Source organism: Camellia sinensis, chromosome 4, assembly GCF_055761805.1.
Source record: "Camellia sinensis isolate YWXY chromosome 4, ASM5576180v1, whole genome shotgun sequence".
Lineage (NCBI taxonomy): Eukaryota > Viridiplantae > Streptophyta > Magnoliopsida > Ericales > Theaceae > Camellia > Camellia sinensis.
In genome coordinates this window covers 91,091,868-91,116,870 of record NC_138964.1, presented here as the reverse complement: position 1 = coordinate 91,116,870, position 25,003 = coordinate 91,091,868, and the positions used below count along the sequence as shown (strand labels likewise).

The following is a 25,003-nucleotide window of genomic DNA, read 5'->3' as shown; positions in this document are numbered from 1 at the left end:
GTTTTGCTTTTCAAAAATTTCTTCTTCGGAAAGAAGCCTTGTCTTTTGTTGCCTTTCCATTCTGTTGTTGGCTTAGCTTGTCTAGCTATGTTAGCCTCTGATATGATGGCCCGGTCAAGAACCCCGATGTAGGTCTCCAACTTTAGGACATTCACTCGCTCTAGGATGTCACTTCGGAGCCCACCTTCAAAATGCCTTGCCTTCTTATAATCAGTATCAATTACGTGTGGTGCAAACCTAGCCAACTCAGTAAATTTGGCCTCATACTCAGCTACAGTCATGCTGTCTTGCTTGAGTTCCATGAACTCTGCCACTTTCCTGTCCCGGACGCACTGCGGGAAATACTTGTCATAGAAGATTTCCAAAAATTTCGCCCAATCCACATCTCTGTGGTTTTCCCTCATCAACATCCACCATCTTCTCGCTTCATCTTCTAGCATAAAAGTGGCTAGAAGCACTTTCTGTGTATCCGAGCACGGAAACACCTCAAACAGTTTTTCGATCCCGAGAACCCAAACCTCAGCTTTCAAAGGGTCTAGTCCGCCATGGAACTGTGGTGGTTTCATTTTCTTGAATTCCTTGGTGAGAGCTATTATCCGGTCATCATTTTGATCATCTGGCACGGGTGGTGCCGGAGGTGGAGGTGGCGGGTGTGGTTGCTGCCACTGTTGTTGCCACTCCTGTTGCTGTCTCAAAGCTTCTGCCATCTCTTGGATCAGTCTTTCCATTCTGTCCAGTCTGGCAGTAGAAGATTCCTCTAACTCATCACCTCTGGTCCTCACCATCTGATTAAACTTACATTATATTTCATACAAAAGGTACACAAGTATGCATGCACTAAGAAGCGCATATTTCCAGATAATTTGCAATGCAAGTAGTTCACAACTTACACATATAATTATTCCTAACAAAACATTTAAGCATATAACCAACGCTTCCAAACTCGTATTCATCACATGAATGCATCCTAGATCTTATCTAGACGCTTATTGCTCTTTTTGGACAAGTGTGTGAGTTATTAACTCGTGCTCTGATACCACTGAGTCATGACCCGAACCCGCCCCTATGGGTTAAGGACACAACCGGCCAGTAATCCTGAGATTACCTACGGCCTCAGACCAAAAGAGACATAACCTGTCAGAGTAAAGGGGCCAAACGGAAGCAATAAATAAAAACTTTGTCCATTGAGCCGTGCTTATATGCACATCAAACAAACCATACTCAGATACGTTAATAACCCACATCAAAAGTACAGTTTCACAAAATTCATTACAGACAGGATCAACCAAAACGAGTCAACCTATGACAGACTATTTACAGATATACATAAAGTCCTTGCCGGCAAGACAAAACATAATTACATAGCAAAAAGGCAAGGGTAGGTCTCAAGAGTGAGACGCAAGGCTGACTTCCTCAAAACTCGGATTTTTCCTAGTGGACTTCACTGGGGCTGGGTTTGGACTTCCCTTGGCTCACCTACAAACACATGAATGAGCGTAAGCGATAGCCCAGTGAATAATATCAAATGCAGAAATTACTTAACTTTTTTTTGGGTGAATAAGAGATAAAATAAAACAAGAAAATTTACACAACTACAAGGGGCATACCCCAGGACCTAACACAGCTATACAGAAAACAGAACAAAAGCCAACAACCTGTTCACCATTCCTATAATCTAGCAATAGGAAGAGTGAACAAGAAATATAAACAAATATAACAACCTAGGCGAAGAGAACAAACTGAAGCATAGATCCAGGAGGCTATGGTTTTAAAGAGAACCACCTGCTACTGTAGCACCAAGCAAGAGAACCTGGACACTGTATCCACAAAAGGCACGAGCCAAAACAAAAACAAAATTCCCTACACATCCCGTAGGGATAGGAATGAGAAACCAAAACAAAACTAAACTGTTAAAATGTGTGCAGTCCGAAACATGGTTACTAGGACAGCTATTAGGAACACAAAGAAGCACAAAGATACTCCTACACAGCCCGTAGGAATAAGCTAAACACACTGCAAAATTATGCAAAAAATACAATGAAAAACAACTGATTTTCTCCCTCCTGTAGCACAGCAAGGCGCTAGCAGCAGCCATCACCATGGTACAGACACACCCTACATACTGCCACCCGAATCTGTGTAGCATGTAATCATCACCCTTCCACGCCAAAAAACAAGGATACCAGCAGCAATTCCCTGTAGCTGCACTGTACACAGCACCACGCCTCCTCACCAACAAGTGAACCTGTCGTAAATCATAAAGGAGAAGAAATAACAGACACACAATATAGGAGCTCTCCTCACTCGACCCACAACACAGTATGTCTCTCCACTCCATATATGATCTCACAACACTAGGCCCACAACTCACATGATACCTCGAAAGAATCAGGAGGACATTATACTTGAAAGCTCCAAGAACCTGCACAAACCATATATAAGATATAATAAAAGTTAGCATAAAATATGTGTACTGTCTCTCATCACTCAACCCACAATGTCTGGAAATATTTAGGTAGCTCACAGCACTCAACCCTCCATACGGACACATCAATGTAGTAGAAGATTTAGGATTCATGATAACCTGCAAAGGAGCACCCAGTTAGTAAACCCCACAGTAGATGCTCACCATCACTCAACCCTCAATGTATGTAACCTCACATCACTCATTCTCCGGCCAGCTGCAATAGGATGGTGCTGCTGCAAGAATTTGAGAGGAAGAAGCCTACCCCTAACCATTTGGATAATAGAGTTAGTAACAACCTCTTCAGGCTTTTGGGCCTTATTGAAGATCCTACTATTCCTCTCCATCCAAATGTGGTAGACAGTGCAAAGAAATGATAGCTTAAGAATCACCATTTTCAAGGAGGTACCACTGGTGGATCTAACAGCAAAGTCAACAGTTTCCAACCAAGGCAAAGAAGGCCAGTTAGACTTACTCTTGGCAAGGATACCACCCCAAATCCTAGAAGAAAATATGCATCTAAAAAAAAGATGAGAATGAGTCTCCTCAGGATCTTGACAAAAAGGGCAGCAAGGATTTGTAACAAGACCACAGGTTTTGAGTCTATCACCAGTATTAAGTCTCTCATTGATGGCTAACCAAACAATAAAACTAACCCTAGGGATTGAAGGGGGGCCCCAGATGAGTTTGGACCAAGTGACTTTAGGGCCCTTATCCCTCCAACAATCCCAAGCTGACTGGATAGAGAAGTCACCATCAGCAGCCAAATTCCAAAACGGAGTATCAGAAGAGCCACAGGAAGGTAGAAAAGATAAAGGGGTAGAAGAGATCCACTCCTTTATCTCCCAAGAATTAGAGATAGGCCACTTCCAAGAACCATTAGAGACTATAGAGCTAACCTTGGTGCTGTCAGGAAGATTAGTGTCATAAAGAATTCTAGGACCAAACCTATGCCACAGCGAACCAAGCGGATGCCAATTGTCATGCCACAGGAACACATTTTCCCCATTACCAATTTTGAACTTGATGTGAGGATAGATTAAATGCCTAAGAGACAGGATTTTCCTCCAGACCCATGAGGGATCACTAGGAGTTCTAACAGCCCAAAAGCTCCTCTCTTTAAGCAAGTAAGCCTTGACCCATTGGCACCACATGGAACAATCACCCCCAGAAAACAAGTACCAAACATGTTTGGCTATAGCAGCCTTGTTCCAGGTAGCTAAGTCCTTGAAACCAAGGCCACCCTCATTTTTTTTCCTGCAGATATATCTCCAAGCAATCTTAGCACTATGTTTCTTCAACTCAACCCCAGACCAAAGAAAAGATCTAAGGATGCTCTCAATGTCACCAATGATTTTCTTAGGGAGGATAAAAAGAGAGGACCAGTACACTTGCATAGAAAACAGAATAGACTGGATGAGTTGAGCTCTACCAGCATAAGAAAGCAGTTTATTGGTCCAACTTTTAATCCTCTTAGTAATTCTCTCAACCAGAGTATGACAATCAGACGCTTTAAGCTTAGTAGTGATAAGAGGCACACCAAGGTATTTCACCGGGAGGGAGCCCTCAGTAAAATTGGCAATCTGAAGAATATCCTCTTTAAGCTCACTACTGCACCCCGAGAAAAAAATATTATTCTTACTAGAATTAGGGGTAAGACCAGACAGATTCCTAAATTCATCCAATCCCTGCATGATAAGAGAAACAGTACCAGGGTCACCTTTACTGAAAATCATCAAATCATCAGCAAAACAAAGGTTAACAATTTTAGTTTTCTCACACCTCCAGTGGAACTTGAACAAAGGGCTCCTAGATTTCTCAGCTAGAATTCTGGCCAGAATTTCCATGGCCAACACAAAGAGATACAGGGACATAGGGTCCCCTTGTCTTAATCCCCTCGCCCCTTTAAAATACCCCTGAAGGCTCCCATTAATACAAATCGAGAAAGAAGGACTCGTAATGCAAGCTTTTATCCAGGTAATCATACAAGGAGGGAAAGCCATAGCTTTGAGGATATCAATGATAAAGTCCCATCTCACAGTATCATAAGCTTTCATAATATCAACTTTCATGGCGCACTTAGGAGAGTGGGAACTCCTATGGTAACCTCTCATAATCTCTTGGGACAAGAAAATGTTGTCCGAGATCCTTCTACCTTGAACAAACGCAGACTGCACAGGATCAATCAAATCAGGGAGGGCCAATTTAATTCTATTAGCTATGATCTTGGCAATGCATTTATAGATGGTATTACAACAAGAGATGGGTCTATAGTCACCAACATGAGTAGGATTAGGAACCTTAGGAATAAGAGCTATAATGGTACTGTTAACCTCAGAAAGAAGTTTACCAGAGTCAAAGAAAGACTTAATAGCTAGAATGACATCCTTACCAACAATATCCCAAGAGCTCTTAAAAAAACCAGCGGAATACCCATCCGGGCCAGGGGCTTTATTGGACTTTAAAGACCAAAAAACCTCCTTGATTTCATTTTCAGAAACAGGCTTGGACATAGAAACAGATTGAGAGAGAGAGACTTGCTTTTCCACCAAAGATTGAATCCTCTCAAGGCCCTGGTACTGATCCACAGAAGGGGTACCAAACAAATTGGTATAAAAATTGATAAAAGAGGTGTGAACATCAGTACTATGAGTAGACCTAGAACCATCACCCATGACAACACTCAAAATCTTCCCTCTATTGATATTACTTTTCACAGATCTAAAGAAGAATTTGCTATTTCTATCCCCAAGACCAAGCCACTGCACTCTGGATTTTTGAAGGGCAAGGCTCTCTTCTAATTTGCTAAGCTCAATATACTTATTCAGATCCTCTCTCTCTTGGGCTTGCAAAACACTATTCAAAGGGTCTTTGTCAAGTTTATATTGAATAAGATCCAGATTAGTTTTTGCAATTTGGACACGAGTAGATATGTCACTAAAGTCTTTCTTATTCAAGAGCTTGAGACTAGCTTTAAGCTTTCTGAGTTTTTGACAGACCCTGAACATAGGAACCCCTTGAATGTACTGCCCCCAGGTGTTAGAAACAGTACCCAGAAAATCTGGATGTTGAGACCAGAAATCAAAGTATTTGAAAGGTTTTTTGAAAGAGCACTTGGTGGCACTGATATTGACCACAGCAGGGGAGTGGTCAGAAATACCAGAGGGGAGAAACTGGGCAGTAGCCTCAGGAAATTTGTCCAGCCAAGCCTCATTAACCAGAACTCTATCAATTTTGGTAGCTATATAGGTCCCCCCACTCCTATTGTTAGCCCAGGTGAATTGGCAACCACCGTAAGACAAATCAGCCAACTCAGAAGCATTAATATAAGAATTAAATTCCTCATTATCATTTGTCCAATTAGAAGTCCCCCCAATTTTTTCCTGCTGGTATCTAATAGCATTAAAATCACCTAGAAAAACACACGGAACTTTGGATTTAACACGGGAGATATCAAGCATAGATTCAAAAAAAACCTTTCTCAATGTGTGCTTATTTTCAGCATAAACAAAAGTTGCATAAAAGATTTCATTGGAAGCCAATTCAATAATTTTACACAAAATATGCTGATTAGACATAGAAATCATTTGAACATCACAAAAAACATTGTTCCAGCACACCCAGACTCTACCAGTTTCAGTTGGTTGTGAATTAGAGAGCATAGACCATTGATCAAAACATTTATCACAGATACTACTCTCTTTAGACTGTTTTATTTTGGTTTCCAAAACCCCCATGACATGAATATTCTCTTTAAGCACAAACTTTTTAACTTCTTTATGTTTAGAGGGATCATTCAAACCTCTAACATTCCATGAAGCAATTTTTACATTCATAGGGACACAAAAGGAGGTAAAGACAAAACCCACAAAAAAAAAAGACAAACCCACAACCAACTGAAACTTTGATTACCTCTTTTTCTTCCTCTGGCTGCTGCTGCCTTTGCCAGAGGGTCTGTTCTTCACCTGCTGGGATGGGGTAGCAGAACTATGGATCGCCTTTTCAGCCTTAACTTCTTTAATCGCAGTGTCCAGCATTTCAGCAGCATTAGGAACCACCAGCTTTGCAATCTCGAACACCTTCTTTTGGAACCTATCCACATCACTGCTTTCAGAGCTTTGCTCCTCCCCGGATAAGCTCTTGGTCACAGAAGTCTCCTGAGTGTCAAAGGATTGGTCAGATGAGTCCACCTCAGTGGGAGCTGTTTCAGGAGCTGGAACTGGAACTGGGTCTGCTGTAGAAGCTGGAGCTGGGAGTTCCACCACTTCTGGGATAGTTTCCAACACAGGATCACCCACCTTCCTCTTCCCCTTAGCTGTGACAGTGGTCCAGCCTTCGTCTTGAGCACTTACATTTTCCTCAGATGTCTTCTGCATAGAAATCAACTTAGCCACCTGTTGAGACACACACTTTTGAGTGCTGTGTCCAAATATTTGGCAATGTTGACACCTTGACGGCAGCCCCTGATATTCAACTCGGATTAAAACAGCTTCATCATCATGTCTAATTTGGAAATAAGTGGGCAGTTTTGAGGTAGCCTCAATTTCCACACAGACTCTAGCAAAAGCCACCCTACTACCCCGAGCCGTAAGCTGGTCCATAAAGAGGGGATGTCCAATTGCACTTGCAATCCTACTTAAACCATCAGGATCCCAATATTCCAAGGGGATGTTAAAGAACTTCACCCATACTGGAATTTTTGTGGATTTATCTTTAGATAGCTTCATCATCCTTTTCCATTGTTTTAGAATAAGGAGATAACCTCCTATGTACCATGGACCTCCTTCAAGAACTTCTCTGCAACTATCAGGGGTATCAAATATAAAGAACATGAACCCATCCCCATTAGTAAGAACCTCCTTGAGGCCCTGAGTTTTCCACATCCCAAAAGCACTGTTACGCAAATAATTGTAGCCCACACCCTTATCAACAAAGTAACCCACAAGGCAGGAGTCCCATTTCTCTAGCGGATCAGTCCTTGGGGGCATATTTACAACAACACTATCCTCAAAGGAAGAAGGAGGGATATACCTGAGTTTGATGTTTGACCGGGTTGATGCAGCAGTGATGTTTGCCCAAGAGCGATGTTCTTGGCCCTCAGACTCGTTAGATCTCCTACCACCTGCATCCCCTCGACCTCCTCTTCCCCCACAATAACTTCCACCCCCCCTGACGCCTCCTCGTTGGAAGGATGGAGAATCCCTAATCGGTATCTGTATATCAGAATTAGAAGCCCTAACTGGAACTGAGGCTTCAACGATGTTCTTGTGTTCCCCTCTATTACGCACTAAAACTACACTATCTGGTAGATTTAGGAAGCTATTGTACTCTTCCTCCACCATATCAGACCAACTCGTACTCATAGCATTCTCAGTCGGCGTCGATGGCTCGTCAATCGTAGCTGGAAACATCGGACCTTTCAGTTTCTCCGAGATTGACTCAGGTCTCTTGCCCAGAACGTTGCTTGAATCTCTTGGAGGATCTGAACCAAAACCCTCTGCTACCGAAACAACCCCGATTCCCAAACACTCTGTCTCATAATCGGCGACCTGCGATTGAAACTCCACACCAGAAGGATCCACGATCTGATTATCCACACCTCGGTTACCCTCCATGATGGAAGGATTAGCCATTGAGAGACCCTCGCCATTAGGGTTAGTAACATCTGCTTCAAAAGCCATCGATCTTCCAGTCAAAATCGCAAAACAATTGTTAGTAAACCCTAAGTCACCACCTGATGACTTTACTTGCTCGACCGTAGCATTTACTCCCTCAATACGCTCAGTAATGGTAGCATTAACTCCAGACATCGGCTATCAATGAGATATTGAACCCTAGAAAACAAAGTTTTCTAGAGAGATGTCAGAGCTTCTCTCACTAACCCATTTGAACTTTTCCCATTTTCTCTGGTGATGAATGGAACGAATGTACATAACAATGTAGAACAACATGTTCCAAATGGCCTTGGGCCCAATTCATACTCCTATTCATGGCAAAACGGCCTTCGGCCCATTCACTTATGTCAAAACGGCCTTCGGCCCATCCATTTCTGTCAAAATGGCCTTCGGCCCATTCACTTATGTCAAAACGGCCTTCGGCCCGTCCATTTCTGTCAAAATGGCCTTCGGCCCATTCATTTATGTCAAAACGACCTTCGGCCTACTCGTTCATGTCAAAACGGCCTTTGGACTACTCATTCATGTCAAAATGGCCTTTGACCTACTCATTCATGTCAAAACGGCCTTCGGCCCACTCTCATGTGTCAAAACAACCTTTGGTCCATTCATTTACATCAGGACGACCTTTGGTCCATTCATTTACATCAGGACGACCTTCGGTCCCTTCATTTATATCAAAACGACCTTTGGTCCATTCATTTATATCAAGACGACCTTTGGTCCATTCATTTATATCAAAACGACCTTTGGTCCATCCATTCATTCCTGTCAGACTTTTGTCCACAATCCCAATTAACAACTCATAAAGTTTAAGGGAATAAACAATTGGACATTGACAAGCTTTCGAATAGTTATATTACTCACAGTGATCGGCTTGTGGATTTGCCCTGGAGCTTGACCCTACACATTTCATGAACACAAAAGGGTCATTAATAATTCAATCCGTTCTTTAATTCACATATTCCTCTTTAGGCCTTATTCCTATCTCATTAACTCATTTACAATGCTTAACATACGCCTAAGAGTGCTTACAAGTGAAAGAGAACGGAAAACGAAACACAGAACGCATGGACAAAATTCCAGAAAACAGGGTCCCCGCTCGAGCGTCAACTTAGCCGCTCGAGCAGACCCTTAAGGCCTGCAAAAGTACTGGTTGCATGAAAAATGCGCTCGAGCGTGGAATAGAGCGCTCGAGCTGAAGGCCCGTCTACAAAACTCCGCGCTCGAGCGTGAGGTATCCCGCTCGAGCGGACATCCAACTCTGCAAAAGTGCTGGGAGCACGATTTTTCCGCTCGAGCGGCCATTACCCCGCTCGAGCGGACATCAAAATTCTGGGTTTCCCAGAATGTGTTCTTGAACTCCAAATCGGTTTTCCAGCTACATTACTTGCATGCAATGGCCCAAATTACACATTTACACATGCTAACATGCTACTAATACAAGATTACAACATTATGAAGCTCAATTTCTTGATTTATCCGTATGCATGTCCCAAAATATGTCAAACTCAACATCAATATAACCAATTCATGCATTCAAGCTCATATCTTCTTAATTTGCACATGCATGTGATGAATTAGCCACATTCTCAACTTAGATAACACAAATGGTGATCAAAACATGAGTTTCAACCAAAACTCTACATGAATCATGTGTTTTTTTTTTTTTTTGTTTCAAGCTCAAACATGCAAATTCAAGGTAATTTCTTACATGCATGAGTTCTAAGACTTCAAACTCAACAAAAATCAACTTATTACAAGCTCTTGATCACAAACAACTCTTGAACTCACCAGATTACAAGTTCAATTCATAATTTCAAGAGTCAATGGCTTACCTAGAAGTCCAATTCTTCAATCTATGGTCCAATTTGAGTTGGACTTCAAGATTCCAAGCCCTCAAGATCAAACACAGATTTCTCTCTCTTCTCTCTCTCTAATGGTCGGCCCTCTCCTCTCCTTAGAGTGTATATCAGCCAAGTGAGAATTAGAGAGGGACTTTAATTGAGTAGTGCTCATATACAACAAGCCCCACTAAGTCACAATATAATAGTAGAGAGTAATTGGGCACCCATTTTACCAACTTAATCAACTTAATCTGGTCCAAATCAATTTTTCAATTTAATTTCACCGTAGGCTCTAAATATTATGCCAAACACAATGGCGTAATCAATTTCGGGTTCTGTGGCCGATAAGGCCCTCAATTTAATTTCCAAAGCTGATTATTCAAACAGATATTCCTACGGTGAACAGATAAAACTTTCAAGATCACCTATGTTCACATAATGGCACATAAAATCATGGTAAACACATAATCACACTCAATTTAAGGACCAATTAGCATATTTCGGAACAGGGGTATTACACCTCTGTTGCTCTATGTTGCAGCAAATCAGAAATCAGCAGCCTTCCGAAGCTTGGCACGCATTCCAAGAATAATTGCCAACAGAGGCAAACCGGGGCATCGCAAGGGATTCTCTGCACAAGGCAACTCGAGCATGCATCATTCATCATTTGGAACAGAGCTGAGGCGGTCCATGGATTTGCGTGCCAATTTACTACTTTCCTAGATTAATTTGTTAATTAATTAGGATTTTGTATTTATTCGGGACTATATTATTTATTCATTTGGGACTGTATTATTTATTCGGACCCTCTGCGCGAGGGCAATGTTGTAATAAGTGTGCGTATGTGTGATGTATGTTTTCCAACCCCACGTCTTTCTCTCTTTTATTTATCAGCTTATGATGGTTAGATTAGGGCATGCTTCAATTAGCATACAGTATGATAGCATGTTTTCATTCATTCATCTGTCTTGCATGCACCGGGCTCGGCGCATCATACTAACTGCATTTGTATCTCAATTCCAAGTTGAATACATGTTAGTTGTAGCATTTCACATGCCATCTTTAGAATAGTCGAGCCTATCTTAGTTGCATTTTGCATGTGTTGCATTAGGCATTTCTGTATAGTTAGGATTATGCATGGATTTCTAACATAGCTTTTGTTTTGGCTTGGGTACTCGGTAAGTGTTTATGCTTTAGCATCCTTGCATGTGTGTGAGTGACTGCCATGATAGCATGCTTACCATGAGGCTAAGTGCTTATGTGATATAACTGCCTGAATGGCTGTGGGTGAAGGTTGGGTTATTTCAGTTGGAGCAATTCGTTAAAATGTGTGTTTAAAGCCCACTAGATAGTGGCAAAATCATGTTTTCTAAGCCCACCCGAGGGTGGCAAATCCACGTTTTAGCCTACTTGCGAGTAGCACCATCAAACCATTTTCAAATAAACAAACATGAAATGTTTTGTTGCAATTCAGGCGACCCAGTCTATACTTGTATGTTGTGCGCATCACATAGTAAATCTAGGCTAATAACCGGAATAAGAACGCATAAAGTTTTCAAAACTATATATCATGGTTAGTAGAGGCCGATCTTTGATCGGGCGAGCGGGGGTGCTCACGAAGTGACCTTCCCCAATCGTACCCAAGTTCCCGAGCCGAGGCAACTTTGGTGATGACGGACACGTGGCCTTAGGCAAACGAGTCAGGGTTTCCTAAATTTTCCCAGAATAAAACATTTAGGTGGCGACTCTGTATCTGGCAAAGCAGTCCATGTTTGGCACTTCTTTCAAAAAATCTGTTTTCTCAAAACGATTTGCCGGATTTGGACTCTTTGGTTCAGATTAAGAACTGTGACAATTTGAGAGTCCGAACTTGTAATGAGCCCAAATGAACAGAACGGGACTCATCCTCCCGGGGCGTTCGGGGACGTTTATAGTTTCTGGCAACTCTGCTGGGGAGTTAGAGAACTTGACTCGAACTCATGATATCTGGTTTTGACTACACTTATGTGTTTCTTTGCATTGCATGTGCATTGGTGCGCCTAGGACACCGTGTTTGCCATCTGCTATTCCTGAGCGGTTTGCCAGAGGCTACGTGCCATAAGGCTTACCGGTTACGGGCTCTGCCAGTATGGGAACACAAACCCCAATTTTACCGGGGTACCCTTTTTGACCATTCGACGTAGTGCATATTCGGAATCCATAGTGACCATTCCAAACTAGGACAGGTTGCTTACCCGTTTATAGGTTGTTTGAAACCACTGTGTGCGTAGTGAAACCCTAGCTCTTGACAAAATAGGACAGGGAAACCCTATCCCAACATAGGGGTGTTTTGGCTCTCACTTGCTTGCTATGTGCTTTTAGGGTGTGTCCCTAAAAGAATGCATGTAACAGTTTGCAAGTCTGGGTATCAGGCCTGCGGCATCAATATCTGGGAATCAGTTTTACCTGAGGGTATCAGTTCACTGGCAGAATTTTTGGACAGAATTCAGTAGAGAGCACAGTTATTCGACTGCTCATATCTGTTTTGGTGAAATCAGGCTGAGATGCTGCATGTTTTCTCTTTTGCTAGGGTAGTCTTGGAACCATAGCTTCAGAAGGCTCCGATATCCCCCGAGGTTCATCGGACTTGTGCTGATAAACTTTGTCAAGTCAGAGAATCAGTTCAAGGGCAAATCAGTGTTCCTCCACCAGAGGCAGGGTAAAAGGGGCCAGTTAGGCACAAATAATCGGTTCAGCAGTTACCAGATCAGTGGCCCTTATCCACCCCACCAGTGAACAATCAAGCTGAGGCCTTAGTTTCTATCACAGAGATAGATATACCAGTCAGTCAGCTGGAATAGCAGAACATGGCAGGGATGGAGGAAATGATGCGTCAACACCAAGAAAGTATGAAACTCATGCAGCAAGACGCTGCCCGCCAGACGAAATTTGCCAAACAGCAGGCTGCGATCATGGCTCAACAAGCAGAGTTAATTACCCGGCTACAGCAGCAAACCGGAGCATCTGCTTCGCTCCAAGCCCCTTCCCCACCAGGAGTCCCAGCACCCGAGGAGGCACCAAATGGCCAGGGAGATATGGACATTCCGACAGGATTGGCTCCGCCCCCAATCCTATCCCAATTACCCAAAACACCCACCAACCTGCCGGATTCTCCCTTTGAGTCCGAGGTGGACCCCTGTCACGACCCCAAACCGCCCCTAGTAGTTTAGTGCCATGATGGCCAGTAATCTGAGATTACCGAAGGCTAACTTACAAAATTCGCACACAATCAGAGTATAAATATATATAGGGCTCTCAAGTACGGAAGCAAAGGGCAACAAAATAGGAAGTAATGGGTTAGAGTGAGAAGCTCCTACCTCTCTCTAGAAACTCTGTGTTTCTAGGGTTTCAATTCCTCATTGAATGCGATGGTAGAAGTAAATGCAATGGCTAGTTCTGGGGGCCCATCTCTGGTGGATATGAATCTTCCGCTTTTGGGGGGTGAAGTGTTAAAAAATCCAACTGACGCTTTAGGGTTTACGAAAAATCAGTTTGAAATATTGAGTGAGTGTGAGATGGATCCAACGACGACTTCTCATCTAGATCGCGATTCCGAAGTGGATCTCACTGTTGTTCCTGAACCAAGGGTTGAAACCCTACATCATCCGACTCGAGGGCTAGATCTCGTTTCGAAGGAGGATTTTCAAAGGGTTGCAGATCGTTTGAGGCGTTTGAAAGGGGAGGCTACACCAACCATCCAAGGTATAGATCCACCCCGTTGGTCAGATCGTATGGATAGCGTCCATTCTGTGTTTCAAAATCTTCCGGATAGCATTGTGGTGGCAAAAAATCGTAGTGATTCTCGCGCTCAGGGGGAAACGGAGACGTTACAGTCAGATCCGTCTCTTGCCACGATGGAAGACAACCGATCTCCGTCCATCGGTGTTCATCAGATTGAAGAGGTATATGATCGGAACCCCTCTGAGGAGCCCGTACAGGTTCGTGATGAGGTTGATCCTCCTCAGGGAGGTAGTTTTGCAGTCAGAGAAGGTAGAGGAGGGAGAGGACGCGGGGGGTGGTCACGGGCAACCAAACACTAAATCCTGGGCAGAAATAGCGACGCCTTCACTTCGGTCCAATGTTCCGCTGAGGTATGTTCCACCAATTCGTAATGAGGGTGCTGTTAGTGTGGATCTGCCCCCTAGACCTAATCCTTTAGAAAAATGGGACTCGTCTTTGGTGGGTTATTTTCTGGACAAGGGAGTTTCTTTTAACTATTTACGCAATAGTGCTTTCGGTTTGTGGAAAAGTAAGGGGTTGAAAGAAGTTCTGGTTAATACTGAGGGATTTAGTTTCTTTATCTTCGATAATCCAGACTGTTGTAGCTCTGTCCTTGAAGGGGGTCCATGGTACATAGGGGGCTTCAATCTATTTCTCAAGAAGTGGACCAGGATGATGAAATTGACTAAGGAAAAAGCAACTAAAGTCCCTATGTGGGCTAAATTTTTTAATGTCCCCTTTGAATACTGGGACAGTGATGGGCTTAGCCGTATTGCAAGTGCAGTGGGAATTCCGTTGTTTATGGATAATCTTACAGAGAAGGGAAGCCGGGTTTCATTTGCTAGAGTTTGTGTAGAAGCTGATGCTAGTTCCACACTGTCGTCTATGTTCAGAGCAAACTGCGGGGGTGAAGAGGTGGTTATCCATGTGGAATATCAAGGGCTTCCTCCCAAATGTGACCACTGCATAGCTTTTGGTCATGATACTACTAAGTGTGTGAAGACCCAAGTAGCCCATTTGATTTCCCTTCAAAAGGAGACTGAAGATCATCCTGATCCAGGATGGAGTACAGTGAAAGCCAAGGGTAAAAGGAAGGTGGGGGACCCTATCTTGGAGCAACTAGAAGTGCAAGAAGGGGCTACTCAAGAAACTCACGAAACTGGTCAGAGCCTTCCACCTACAGCAGTGGCAGTGGAGGACTTAAGTGATGGGCTTAAGGAAATTGATCAGGGGGCTAGTCCTGGGGAGCAGTCTGTTCCCAACCTCGAGGGGCTGGATGAGCTTCAGAAGGAGTTGATGGCGCTTACTAAGTTGGTCCTACCACATGATACAGAGCTCATCAAGAAAGTGGAAAATTTGAAGGGTACTACACCAAAAAAAGTTGTTCCAATAGAAGAGCAGGCAAAACAAACTCAATCTGCAAAAAGTAGCTCCTCTGGCAAGGGCAAAAAGAGCCAGAGGAAGAAACAAAGGTAAGTCCCAGTTTAGTTTGATAGTGGGTTAATAAAATTTTTTTGTTGTCTCCAATGACTTTTAAAATTGCATCATGGAATGTTAGAGGGTTTAATGACCCTTCTAGGCATAAAGAAGTTAAAAAAATTTTGAACCGTGAAGATATTAAGGTCTTGGGCATTTTGGAGACCAAAATAAAAGCTACAAATGAAAATCGTATTTTATCATCTTGTTTAAATAATTGGTCCTTTTTGACTAACTCACTTCCTACTCAAACTGGGAGAATTTGTGTATGCTGGGATGCTACTTTTTGTTCAGTTAAGTTAATTGAGTCATCTGATCAATTTTTGCTGCGTGAAATCACTGATTTTGCGAAAGATGCTGTTTTTAAAGCCTGTTTTGTTTATACCGATAATAGGCATATTGTTAGGAAGGAGTTTTTTGAATACATGGTCAGGACCTCTTGTCTGCTGTCCAAAGACCCTCTGATTATGTTAGGTGATTTTAATGCTATTCGGTATGGGTCTGAGAAGTTTGGTGGCTCATCTGTGTGGTCTAGTGAAAAAGAAGCTTTAAATTCTCACATTCTTCAGTCTGAATTGGTGGATTTATCTTATGGTGGTTGCTAATTCACTTGGGCTAATAAAAGAGACAGTGGGGCTTATATTGCAACTAAAATTGATAGAGTTTTGGTGAATGAATCGTGGCTTGATTCTTTCCCAGCTTCCTCTGCGTATTTTCATCCCTCTTCTGTCTCTGATCACTCCCCGGCAGTGGTTACTGTCTCTACTGATGGGGCCTCTTTTAAGAAACCATTTAAGCTTTTTGATTTTTAGGCTCACCATGAAAACTTTATTCCTACTGTGTCTGAGGTGTGGAACCAGTATATCCCTGGGGTTCCTATGTTTCGTATTTGTCAAAAACTCCGCGACTTGAAGCCTGGTCTTAAAGCTTTGAACAAAAAGGATTTTAGTGATATCTCCACTAGAGTACGAGTTCGGAGTTAAATTCTGTTCAGTGGAAGTTGGATAAGGACCCTGGCAATCCTGTTCTACAAACACTTGAAAAGAGTCTCTATAAACAGTATGTGGATCTTAGTGCTGCTGAAGAAAGCTTGGCCCGCCAAAAGTCTAGGATCCAGTGGCTTGGTTTGGGGGATAGTAATAGCAAGTTCTTCTTTAGGTCTATTAAAGGCAACATTAATCGGGGTAAAATTCTCTGTATTGAGAGACATGATGGGCTTAGAACTACTAAGCCGGAGGATATTCAAGATGCTTTCATTAGCTTCTTTACTGGCTTATTTGGCAAGCCTATTGATGATCACTACAATGGTTTTGCTAGGATTAATTCTCTGGTGAAAACTAAGCTGTCTCAAGACCAATCTTTGTTGCTTGCTAGTCCTGTGTCTGATAAGGAGATTAAAGAAGTCTTCTGGTCGTTAAAACCCAATAAGGCCCCTGGCCCTGATGGGTTTTCTGCTGGCTTCTTTAAGAGCTCCTGGGATGTTGTAGGTAGAGAGGTCACCCAAGCCATTAGAACATTCTTTGAATCTGGTCGGTTACTCTCTGAAGTCAATAGTACCATTATCGCTCTTATTCCTAAAGTTCCTAACCCTGTAAAAGTTGGGGACTATAGGCCTATATCTTGCTGTAATACCATTTACAAGTGCATTGCGAAAATTATTGCTAATAGGATTAAAACAGTTCTCCCTGATCTGATTGATCCTGTTCAGTCCGCATTTGTTTCTGGTAGGAAAATATCTGATAATATTTTCCTTTCCCAAGAGCTGCTGAGAGGGTACCATAGAGGTTCCCCCACCCCTAAGTGTGCCATGAAAGTGGACATTATGAAAGCTTATGATAGCGTTAGATGGGAGTTTATTATTGATATTCTTCGTGCTATGGGCTTTCCTCCTACTATGGTGTCTTGGATACAAGCGTGCATTACTAGCCCTTCCTTCTCTATCAGTATCAATGGTAGCCTGCATGGCTATTTTAGAGGTGCCAGGGGGCTTAGACAAGGTGATCCCATGTCCCCCTACCTTTTTGTCCTAGCCATGGAAATTCTTGCTAGGATTTTTGCTGAAAAGTCTCATCTCCCGGCTTTCAAGTTTCATTGGCGATGTGACAAAACTAAAATTGTTAACCTCTGTTTTGCTGATGATCTTATGATCTTTTGTAGAGGGGATGTCCCAACGGTTGAACTTATCATGGCTGGCCTTGATGAGTTTAGTAGTCTTTCTGGCCTCACTCCCAGCTCTAACAAGAGCAATATCTACTTCTCTGGTTGCAACCACGAGTTGAGAGAGTCGATCCTTAGAGTTGCTAAGTTTAGTGAAGGGACCCTCCCTGTTAAATATCTTGGGGTTCCTCTCATTACTACTAAGTTAAGAGCGGTTGACTGTAACCAACTCACTGATAGAATCACTAAAAGGGTTAAGAGCTGGACTAACAGGATTCTTTCATATGCTGGAAGAGGCCAGCTTATTCAGACCATTCTCTTTTCTATGCAAGTGTATTGGTCTTCTCTTTTCATCCTTCCTAAGAAGGTGGTTAAGGAGATTGAGGGTATCCTTCGGGCGTTTCTTTGGTCTGGTACTGAGCTCAAAAAGCATAGTGCTAAAGTAGCGTGGGACAAGGTGTGTGCTCCTAAAAATGAGGGCGGTCTGGGCTTTAAATCCATTGAGATTTGGAATAGGGCTGCTATTGCCAAACACATTTGGTTTCTTTTTTCCGGGGGGGAACAATCTATGTGGTGCCAATGGATAAAATCGTACTTACTCAAGGGTAGAAGTTTCTGGCATGTCAAAACTCCTAGTGACCCTTCTTGGGTTTGGAGGAAGCTTTTGTCTCTTAGGAATATTGTCTCCCCTCTTATTCTCCACAAGATAGGTAAGGGTGACTCCACATTCCTTTGGTATGATAATTGGCATCCTCTTGGGCCCCTTTGGGATAGATATGGGGATAGAATTCAGTATGATTCTGGCTTTAATAGTGAGACCAAAGTTAGTCAAATTGTTCGTGGTAACTCTTGGCATTGGCCTTTCCCTAATTCATGGGAAATTCAAGAGTGGATCTCGTCTACTCCTGAGAGTTGTAGACCTGATTCCTCTAAAAATGACCTTCTTAGTTGGACCCTCACTTCTGATGGGAAATTCACCATCAAGTCTACTTGGCACCACTGGAGAAGTAAGTTTGCCAAGGTAGCTTGGCATGATTTTGTCTGGGGTTCCCATAAAATACCTAAGGTTAGCTTTATTGTCTGGCTTGCTATTCAGGAGAGGCTTAATACTGGTGATAGAGTGTCTGCTTTTGGGGTGATCACAACCTGCTCCTTTTGCCAAGATCCCAATGAAAGTCATTCTCATCTCTTTTTTGATTGCATATTCTCGTCAAATGTTTGGCAAGCTATTCAAGGTAAATGCAATGTTAACTGGCCAGATCTTTATTGGCCTGGGATCATTACTCATGCTACAGGAGAAACTAAGGGTAAATCTCTCAGAGCTCATGTCCTTAAGTTGGCTTTGACGTGCACTGTTTACAATCTTTGGCTTGAGAGGAATAACAGGAAATTCAGTAATGTCTCTAAACCTGTACAGGTTGTGATCAAATCTATTATTCACATGGTTAGGGGGAGATTACTTTCTGTTAATACCTTTCCCAGATCTCCAGGGGATAAATGGTTTCTAACTCATTGGAATTTGCCTGAAAATGTTTTGAAGCCCCTTTCCTCTGTCAAGAATGGGAGGGCTGCTGAGTGATGTGAGTTCCTCTACATGAGGGTTGAGTGAAGGAGAGCAAAATTTGTTTACTAACTGTTTGCTCATATTTGCAGTTGCTGTGCTTACGGATTTCTCTTGAGAGTTGAGTGTTGTGAGAAACAAACACTTTCTGTAGCTTATTGTGGGTTGAGTGAATCCAGTTCCCAAATTGTTTTGTACTAATGTTTATATATATAGTAAATTTTTATATGCAGGCTAAGGATGCTGTTATTGAGTGGTGTGAGTTCCTATACTGTGGGTTGAGTGTTGTGAGGTCCTATATTGTGAGCTCTATTATTATGTTCCTGAAGCATGGTTTTCTTTCTTCATTTGGTTGTAATGTCTTCAAGTTACACAATCCAGGGTTTACTACAGAGTGTAAGCAAGGCATGGGTGGCATGGGAGGTCAGCTGCGTCTCTATGGGTATTGCTGGTCTGCTGGTACAAATGCCTCGGTTTTAAAAGTTTCCTGGTGTGTGGTTATGGCTGCTTGTAGCGCCTCTGGTGGGAAGATTGTCTTTCTTTTCGTTTATTTTGACTTCTTACGGTTGGACATTATAGATGGTTTGCTATGTTTAATTCTTTTTGGCCTATCCGTGCGGGATGTGCACGGTATTTCTGTTTTGCTGCTTTTTGGGTTTCGTACTGTGGATTATGGTACGCTTGTGAGCTGTCCTTGGTCTTCTTTCGACATGTTCCTCTTTTGCATAGGAGCAATATCTGTGAATAGCAGGACAGCCAAGAGATGGACTTCAGTTTTTTTGCTAACTATGGATGCTGGAAATGCCCAGGACGTGATGAACTTTTTGTTTATTGTTTATTTTATTATTTGGTTATCAAAGCCTGATGATTGCATGCTGTATTTTTTGGTATTATGCTTTAACTGCGGGATGTGCATGTTTAAGCTGGTCTGTATGGTCCCAAACCTGTCTGATTGTGTTCATATTTCCCATATGTTTATTATGGGACACATGAACATATTTGTATGTTTGGGTCTGTGTCGTTGTGTGTGGACTGTTCATTAGGCATGTTTATTTTTTGCTATTTTGGATTCTTAGCTTGTTGATCTAGGTTGGTTCTGTTCATTTGTTTCCTTTGTTTCTTTGGTTAGGGCCTGGGGCATGCCCCTTGTATATGTGTAATTTTCTGTGTTTTTAATTTATGACTTATTCACCCAAAAAAAAGTACGGAAGCAATAATCCAAAATACAAGTGGTCCATAAGAGCAGTGCATAAGTCAAATGGAATGGCATACATCTTTACATAGTTTTACAACTTGAATACAATTAGAAATGAAGTACAAAAATACATTTTTACTTCTTGATCAAAAGGCTTCTCCAGCCGACGTGTGTAAATTACAAGCATTATAAGCCGAGAAGCATAATTTTCAAGACTGCCGACATGAATACAAGTTAGGCCGACATAACAAAAACCCAAAACAAGCTTTGCGAGTCACACCTAGGCGTCACCGCCTTCCTACTCATCACCTACATATATATATATAGAGAGGGTGAGCTTGGATACTCAGTGAACGGTACAAGTAATAAAGGGTTTGCATGTATGACATCCGAGATCCTTAATAAACAATGCATAATCATAGCTTATGACAACCGTGGAATAAATCGAGTTCATCAATAAATCAAGTTCACCAAGACAAAACACTGTTTCTCCTCTTGGGGAAACATGCTGGGTACCAACCAGGCTATTGCCGAGGTCCCACACCTTCTTGCCGAGGTGTGGTCCCGGTGGCCACGCTCAAGGAAATGAAGTCGGGAAAATCTGGGTTTTCCCTTTCTTGAAGAACATGAAGAATACGGTTGCAAAGATCATAACTTATCATTACAAAATCTAAGATTTCATGCCATGAATTCAAAAACATGGACCTGGGTACCCATACTCGAAGATTTTATGAAAACAAACACAAAAACATGAATCTTGATGCAAGCTTTCGGATCAAACAAGACTTTTATTTCAAGAACACATGAATAACACTTTCTCTTTCTAAAACCAAACTTTAAATCGATGCATGGCTTATAAATTATGCTCGATCATGCAATGCAGCTAGATGATTAACAAGAACTACAAGAGTAGGTCAAGAATCTAACCTTAATACACGAATCTAAGGGTTAGATCCCTAAGAATCAAGCTCGAAGATCCACTCCTTCACTCTAAAACTCCTTCTAGAGCTTCTCTCTCTCAAGGCAAAGATATAATACAAAATGATAGGTTCTACTCACTGCCGGCTGATTTAACACTCAGCTCGGACACGTGGCAACGGCTGGTTGGTTCTCCCCGAAAAGGTGGCTGACAGGCCAGACAGAGTATGGCGAAAGGGTGTTTAACAAGTAAAGTGGCATGGCATTCTGACAAGGTACTGACATCGGGTGAAAACATCGGCTCCGGTAGGTGAGGTATCAATGATCCCGGCTAGGACGGATGACACTTGGCCTAGCTGTGCCACACCTCGGTCTAGGTCGCACCAATCCGGAACAAGATCACTTGGGTTCAAGGATAACATCTTGACCCAGATGGTACACCTCTCGACCTTGATGATACACCTCGGCCTAGAAGATGACATCTCGGCCAATATGCCAAGAAGAAGGTAGAGGTCAACCAAAGTGGTTTCAAGGTGGTTCTGGCTTTAAGGTGACCTCAACTAGACTCACCAGAAAAGAACAAGGCTCAACACGTAAATTTCACATAAGTACAAACCAAGACAAAATCTCATTCTAGTTAGGACAAGTCAAGAAAATTCACTACTGTAACTTAGCAAAACAAGATTATACAAATGCTCATGCCCGAGGCTAAGGTGAGTAATGAGGGTCACTACAACCCCACAGCATTGAAGGTGAGCAAGCTTGAAAAACTGTTCAAGAAATCTCAGGGCATCGAGTCCATCCCGGACATTGAGGATGGATATACCGATGCGGTCGTGACGCTGCCAGACCGCTTTAAAATGCCACATATCGACCGCTTTGACGGATCTAGGGATCCCCTGGTGCATCTCCGGTTGTTCTCAGATATACTACGGCCGATGGGCCTCACCAGACCGCAAAAGCTTTCATTGTTCGGCCGGACCCTGTCAGGTGTGGCCGCTATCTGGTATGCAAAATTAGAAGACAATGTCAAACGAAACTGGGATGAGATGGCCAAGGCCTTCGTTGCGCAATACTCCTATAACACGCAAATCGAGGTCACAACCCGTGATCTTGAAACAACAAGGCAAGAGCCTAAGGAGAGTTTTTCTGATTTCATAGCCCGCTGGAGGGCCAAGGCCCCAATGATGACCCTTAGGCCCACTGACAAAGATCAAATTCGGATGATTGTGCGCAATCTCCAGCCCAAGCTTATGCAGAAAATGATCGTTCTCCCTTTCCCCACCTTTTCAGACTTACATGAGATGGGAGTACAGATCGAGGACGCTATGAAGCAGGGCCTTCTTGACCAGGAGAAAGAGCAGCCCAGGAGGGCATTTTCCCGCAGTTCAAATGCGACCACCAGTGGTGATGCAGCTGCAAGATCTTTTGAAGTGGGCATGGTTACCACCTCCGCATCAAAAACAGCTACCCCATTCACGAGTGCATCCGGAAGTAGCTCACAAGAAACCAAATATCCACCTCAAGTCAAGAGGGTTTTTACCCCACTTCATATGCCTTTGTCAAAGGCTCTAGAGGTCCTACTCCGGAAAGGACATTTGAAATCGTTGGAACAACGGCCCCTACCCGATCCTATCCCTGCAAAGCATGACCAGACTAAATACTGTGCCTACCATTAACAAACCGGTCATGACACCGACAGTTGCTTTCGTCTGCGCCATGATGTACAAGATCTGTTTGACTTTTTTTTGGGTAGATAAGTCATAAAATAAAAGACAAAAAACTTACACCACGACAAGGGGCATACCCCAGGCCCTAACCAAAGCACTATACAGGAAACCAGAGAAAGAAAAAACAAAAACTAAGCCATTCCAGAATTACCCAGAAAAACTGACGAAATAAAACAGAACTATCTGGACAAAATAAATGAAATACGTCCTAACCTAAATAAACCATACATAATAAAAATAGCCAAAATGTGTTCATGTGCCGCATGAAAAATTAGGAACATGAACACACTCGATCACAGGCAGCAAAAAGTCAGATGAAATCCATATGTCATGTACCCCGTGTACATCCCACACGGGTAGGCAAAACACCAAACAGATTCTAATGTAAACAAACATAATAGAAAATCAGACTTCACACATGAGGCGCTTATAGCAGCCATCAACACAGGCAGGTCCAGCTTCAAGCCACGAGACACACCGAAATGAAAAGAACAAGATAGGCAGACACAGCCATCACCATAGGCAGATCCAGCCATCGACACAAGCAGACAGCCATCAACACATGCAAATCCAGCCAGCAACACAGGAAAAACAAGACAGCACATGTGACCCGGACAGATACTACACATTATAGTAGACCCTGTAATGCAGCAAGGACCAAACAGAATTAAGTAACCAACAGTAGAGGGCTTTGCAAAACTCAGAAATCTGAAGCAGTTAACATCACACATATAATTGCTCACTACACTCAACCCACAAATATCTATGCTCACATCACTCGGGAAACAGCTCCATATACCTGCAAAAGAAAAAGATACAGTGATATATATAAGCATGTTAGATCCTCTCAATGTGGCTAGTAAGTTGGAGGTTATGGAGTGTTTATTCCTCACACGAAACTCAACCCTCAGACTGGTTGGTGTACACTCATCCATCAGCTTTCCAGGAATCCAAGCACCTATATGAATAGCAAACATTAGGAAACCCCACAATTTATTTGCTAACCTTCACTCAACCCACATTTAGTGAACTCTCAGTCCTCACATCAGCAGCAGCATGCTTCAGCATAGTACGAGGCAGTTTCCATGAACTAAGATACCAGCTGTCATTATGGTTAGTCTTCAAATTGGTTATATGCATTACCCTGAACCTAACCATATCAACAATACACTTAATAACCACCTCTTCAGGGACCATATCTTTACTAAACACTCTATTATTCCTAGCAACCCATAGCTGGTACACAGTACAAGTAAAGGCAAGCCTGGTAATAATAGCCCCCAGGGATTTCCCTTTCACAGATTTAGCAATAATCTGGACCAAATCATCCCAGAGGAGGGATGGCCAATCAACATTTATTTTACCTTTAATACAAGACCACACTCTTTCCGAAAATGGACATTCAAAAAAAAGGTGATTGTGGTCTTCATGATGGTACTGACAAAATGCACACACAGCAGATTGCGTCACACCAAATAGATGCAATCTGTCCCCAGTGTTAAGACGGCCAAGGATCGCCATCCAAACCACAAAACTCACTTTAGGGATATTGTGAGGACCCCAAATTAAATGTGACCAATTCACATGGTCATAGTGAGTACGTAATGCATTCCAAGTGGATTGGATGGTGAAGTCCCCATCATGAGTAGGGCACCAACTAACACTATCATGGCCACCAGTAGGGAGGAGATTTGAAGGAGTTTTGTTAATGAGGTCCATAATCTCCCAAGAAGAAGGAAATGGCCATCTCCAAGATTTTCCCTCCACAATCTGACTTACCTTAGCATCTATGCTTAAGGCGGTGTCGTACACAATACGCCTCCCAACTTATCCCAAATAGAACCTATTGGATGCCAATTGTCAAACCATAAGAAAACTCCAGATCCATCTCCCACCTTATACTTGATTAAGGGGTAAATTATAGGTATAAGGGAGAGAATTTTCCGCCAGACCCAAGAGGGGTCATTTGGCACCCTAACCCTCCAAAAACTCCTACCTTTGAGGAGATAAGACTTAACCCAGCTACACCACATAGATTGCTCACCCCCAGAGAGGAGGAACCAAACATGTTTCGCAATAGCAGCTTTATTCCACACAAAAATGGACTTAAACCCCAGACCCCCTTCCTTCCGGGGAGAGCAAATTCTATCCCAAGAAACCTTCGCCCCATGAGGTTTCATCTCACAACCCGACCAAAAAAAGACTCTAAAAAGACGCTCGA

At 42.7% G+C, this 25,003-nt stretch overlaps 3 protein-coding genes across 3 annotated transcripts; 1 reads left to right on the top strand and 2 right to left on the bottom strand.

The window, feature by feature from the left end:
* Window positions 1–2,004: 2,004 nt before the first annotated feature.
* Window positions 2,005–8,274, bottom strand: LOC145823889 (uncharacterized). The gene is made up of 6 exons (XM_082923439.1): window positions 6,377–8,274; window positions 2,662–6,268; window positions 2,525–2,584; window positions 2,372–2,422; window positions 2,099–2,245; window positions 2,005–2,013 (listed from the first exon to the last, which is right to left on the bottom strand). Exons 1-6 carry the CDS (start codon window positions 8,272–8,274, stop codon window positions 2,005–2,007), a joined length of 5,772 nt encoding a protein of 1,923 aa, XP_082779565.1.
* A 5,119-nt stretch (window positions 8,275–13,393) lies between these two features.
* Window positions 13,394–18,957, top strand: LOC145823888 (uncharacterized). The gene is made up of 5 exons (XM_082923438.1): window positions 13,394–13,994; window positions 14,077–15,217; window positions 15,616–15,799; window positions 16,034–16,186; window positions 16,282–18,957. The coding sequence occupies exons 1-5, from the start codon at window positions 13,394–13,396 to the stop codon at window positions 18,955–18,957; spliced, it is 4,755 nt and encodes a 1,584-aa protein (XP_082779564.1).
* Window positions 18,958–23,793: 4,836 nt separating this feature from the next.
* On the bottom strand, window positions 23,794–24,501 carry LOC145823887 (uncharacterized). The gene has a single exon (XM_082923437.1). It carries the CDS (start codon window positions 24,499–24,501, stop codon window positions 23,794–23,796), a length of 708 nt encoding a protein of 235 aa, XP_082779563.1.
* Window positions 24,502–25,003: the final 502 nt, after the last annotated feature.

Excerpts from the sequence above, each read along its gene's own strand:
- LOC145823889 (XM_082923439.1), bottom strand. The coding sequence starts at position 8,274 with ATGTCTGGAGTTAATGCTACCATTACTGAGCGTATTGAGGGAGTAAAT. Across the intron at positions 6,269-6,376 it reads AGCCAGAGGAAGAAAAAGAG|AGGTTTGAATGATCCCTCTA; the intron begins GTAATCAAAGTT and ends ATGGAATGTTAG. Across the intron at positions 2,423-2,524 it reads CGTATGGAGGGTTGAGTGCT|GTTCTTGGAGCTTTCAAGTA; the intron begins GTGAGCTACCTA and ends TGGTTTGTGCAG.
- LOC145823888 (XM_082923438.1), top strand. The coding sequence starts at position 13,394 with ATGGTAGAAGTAAATGCAATGGCTAGTTCTGGGGGCCCATCTCTGGTG. Across the intron at positions 15,218-15,615 it reads AGCCAGAGGAAGAAACAAAG|GCATATTGTTAGGAAGGAGT; the intron begins GTAAGTCCCAGT and ends TACCGATAATAG. Across the intron at positions 16,187-16,281 it reads TTAGTGATATCTCCACTAGA|TATGTGGATCTTAGTGCTGC; the intron begins GTACGAGTTCGG and ends CTCTATAAACAG.
- LOC145823887 (XM_082923437.1), bottom strand. The coding sequence starts at position 24,501 with ATGGACCTCATTAACAAAACTCCTTCAAATCTCCTCCCTACTGGTGGC.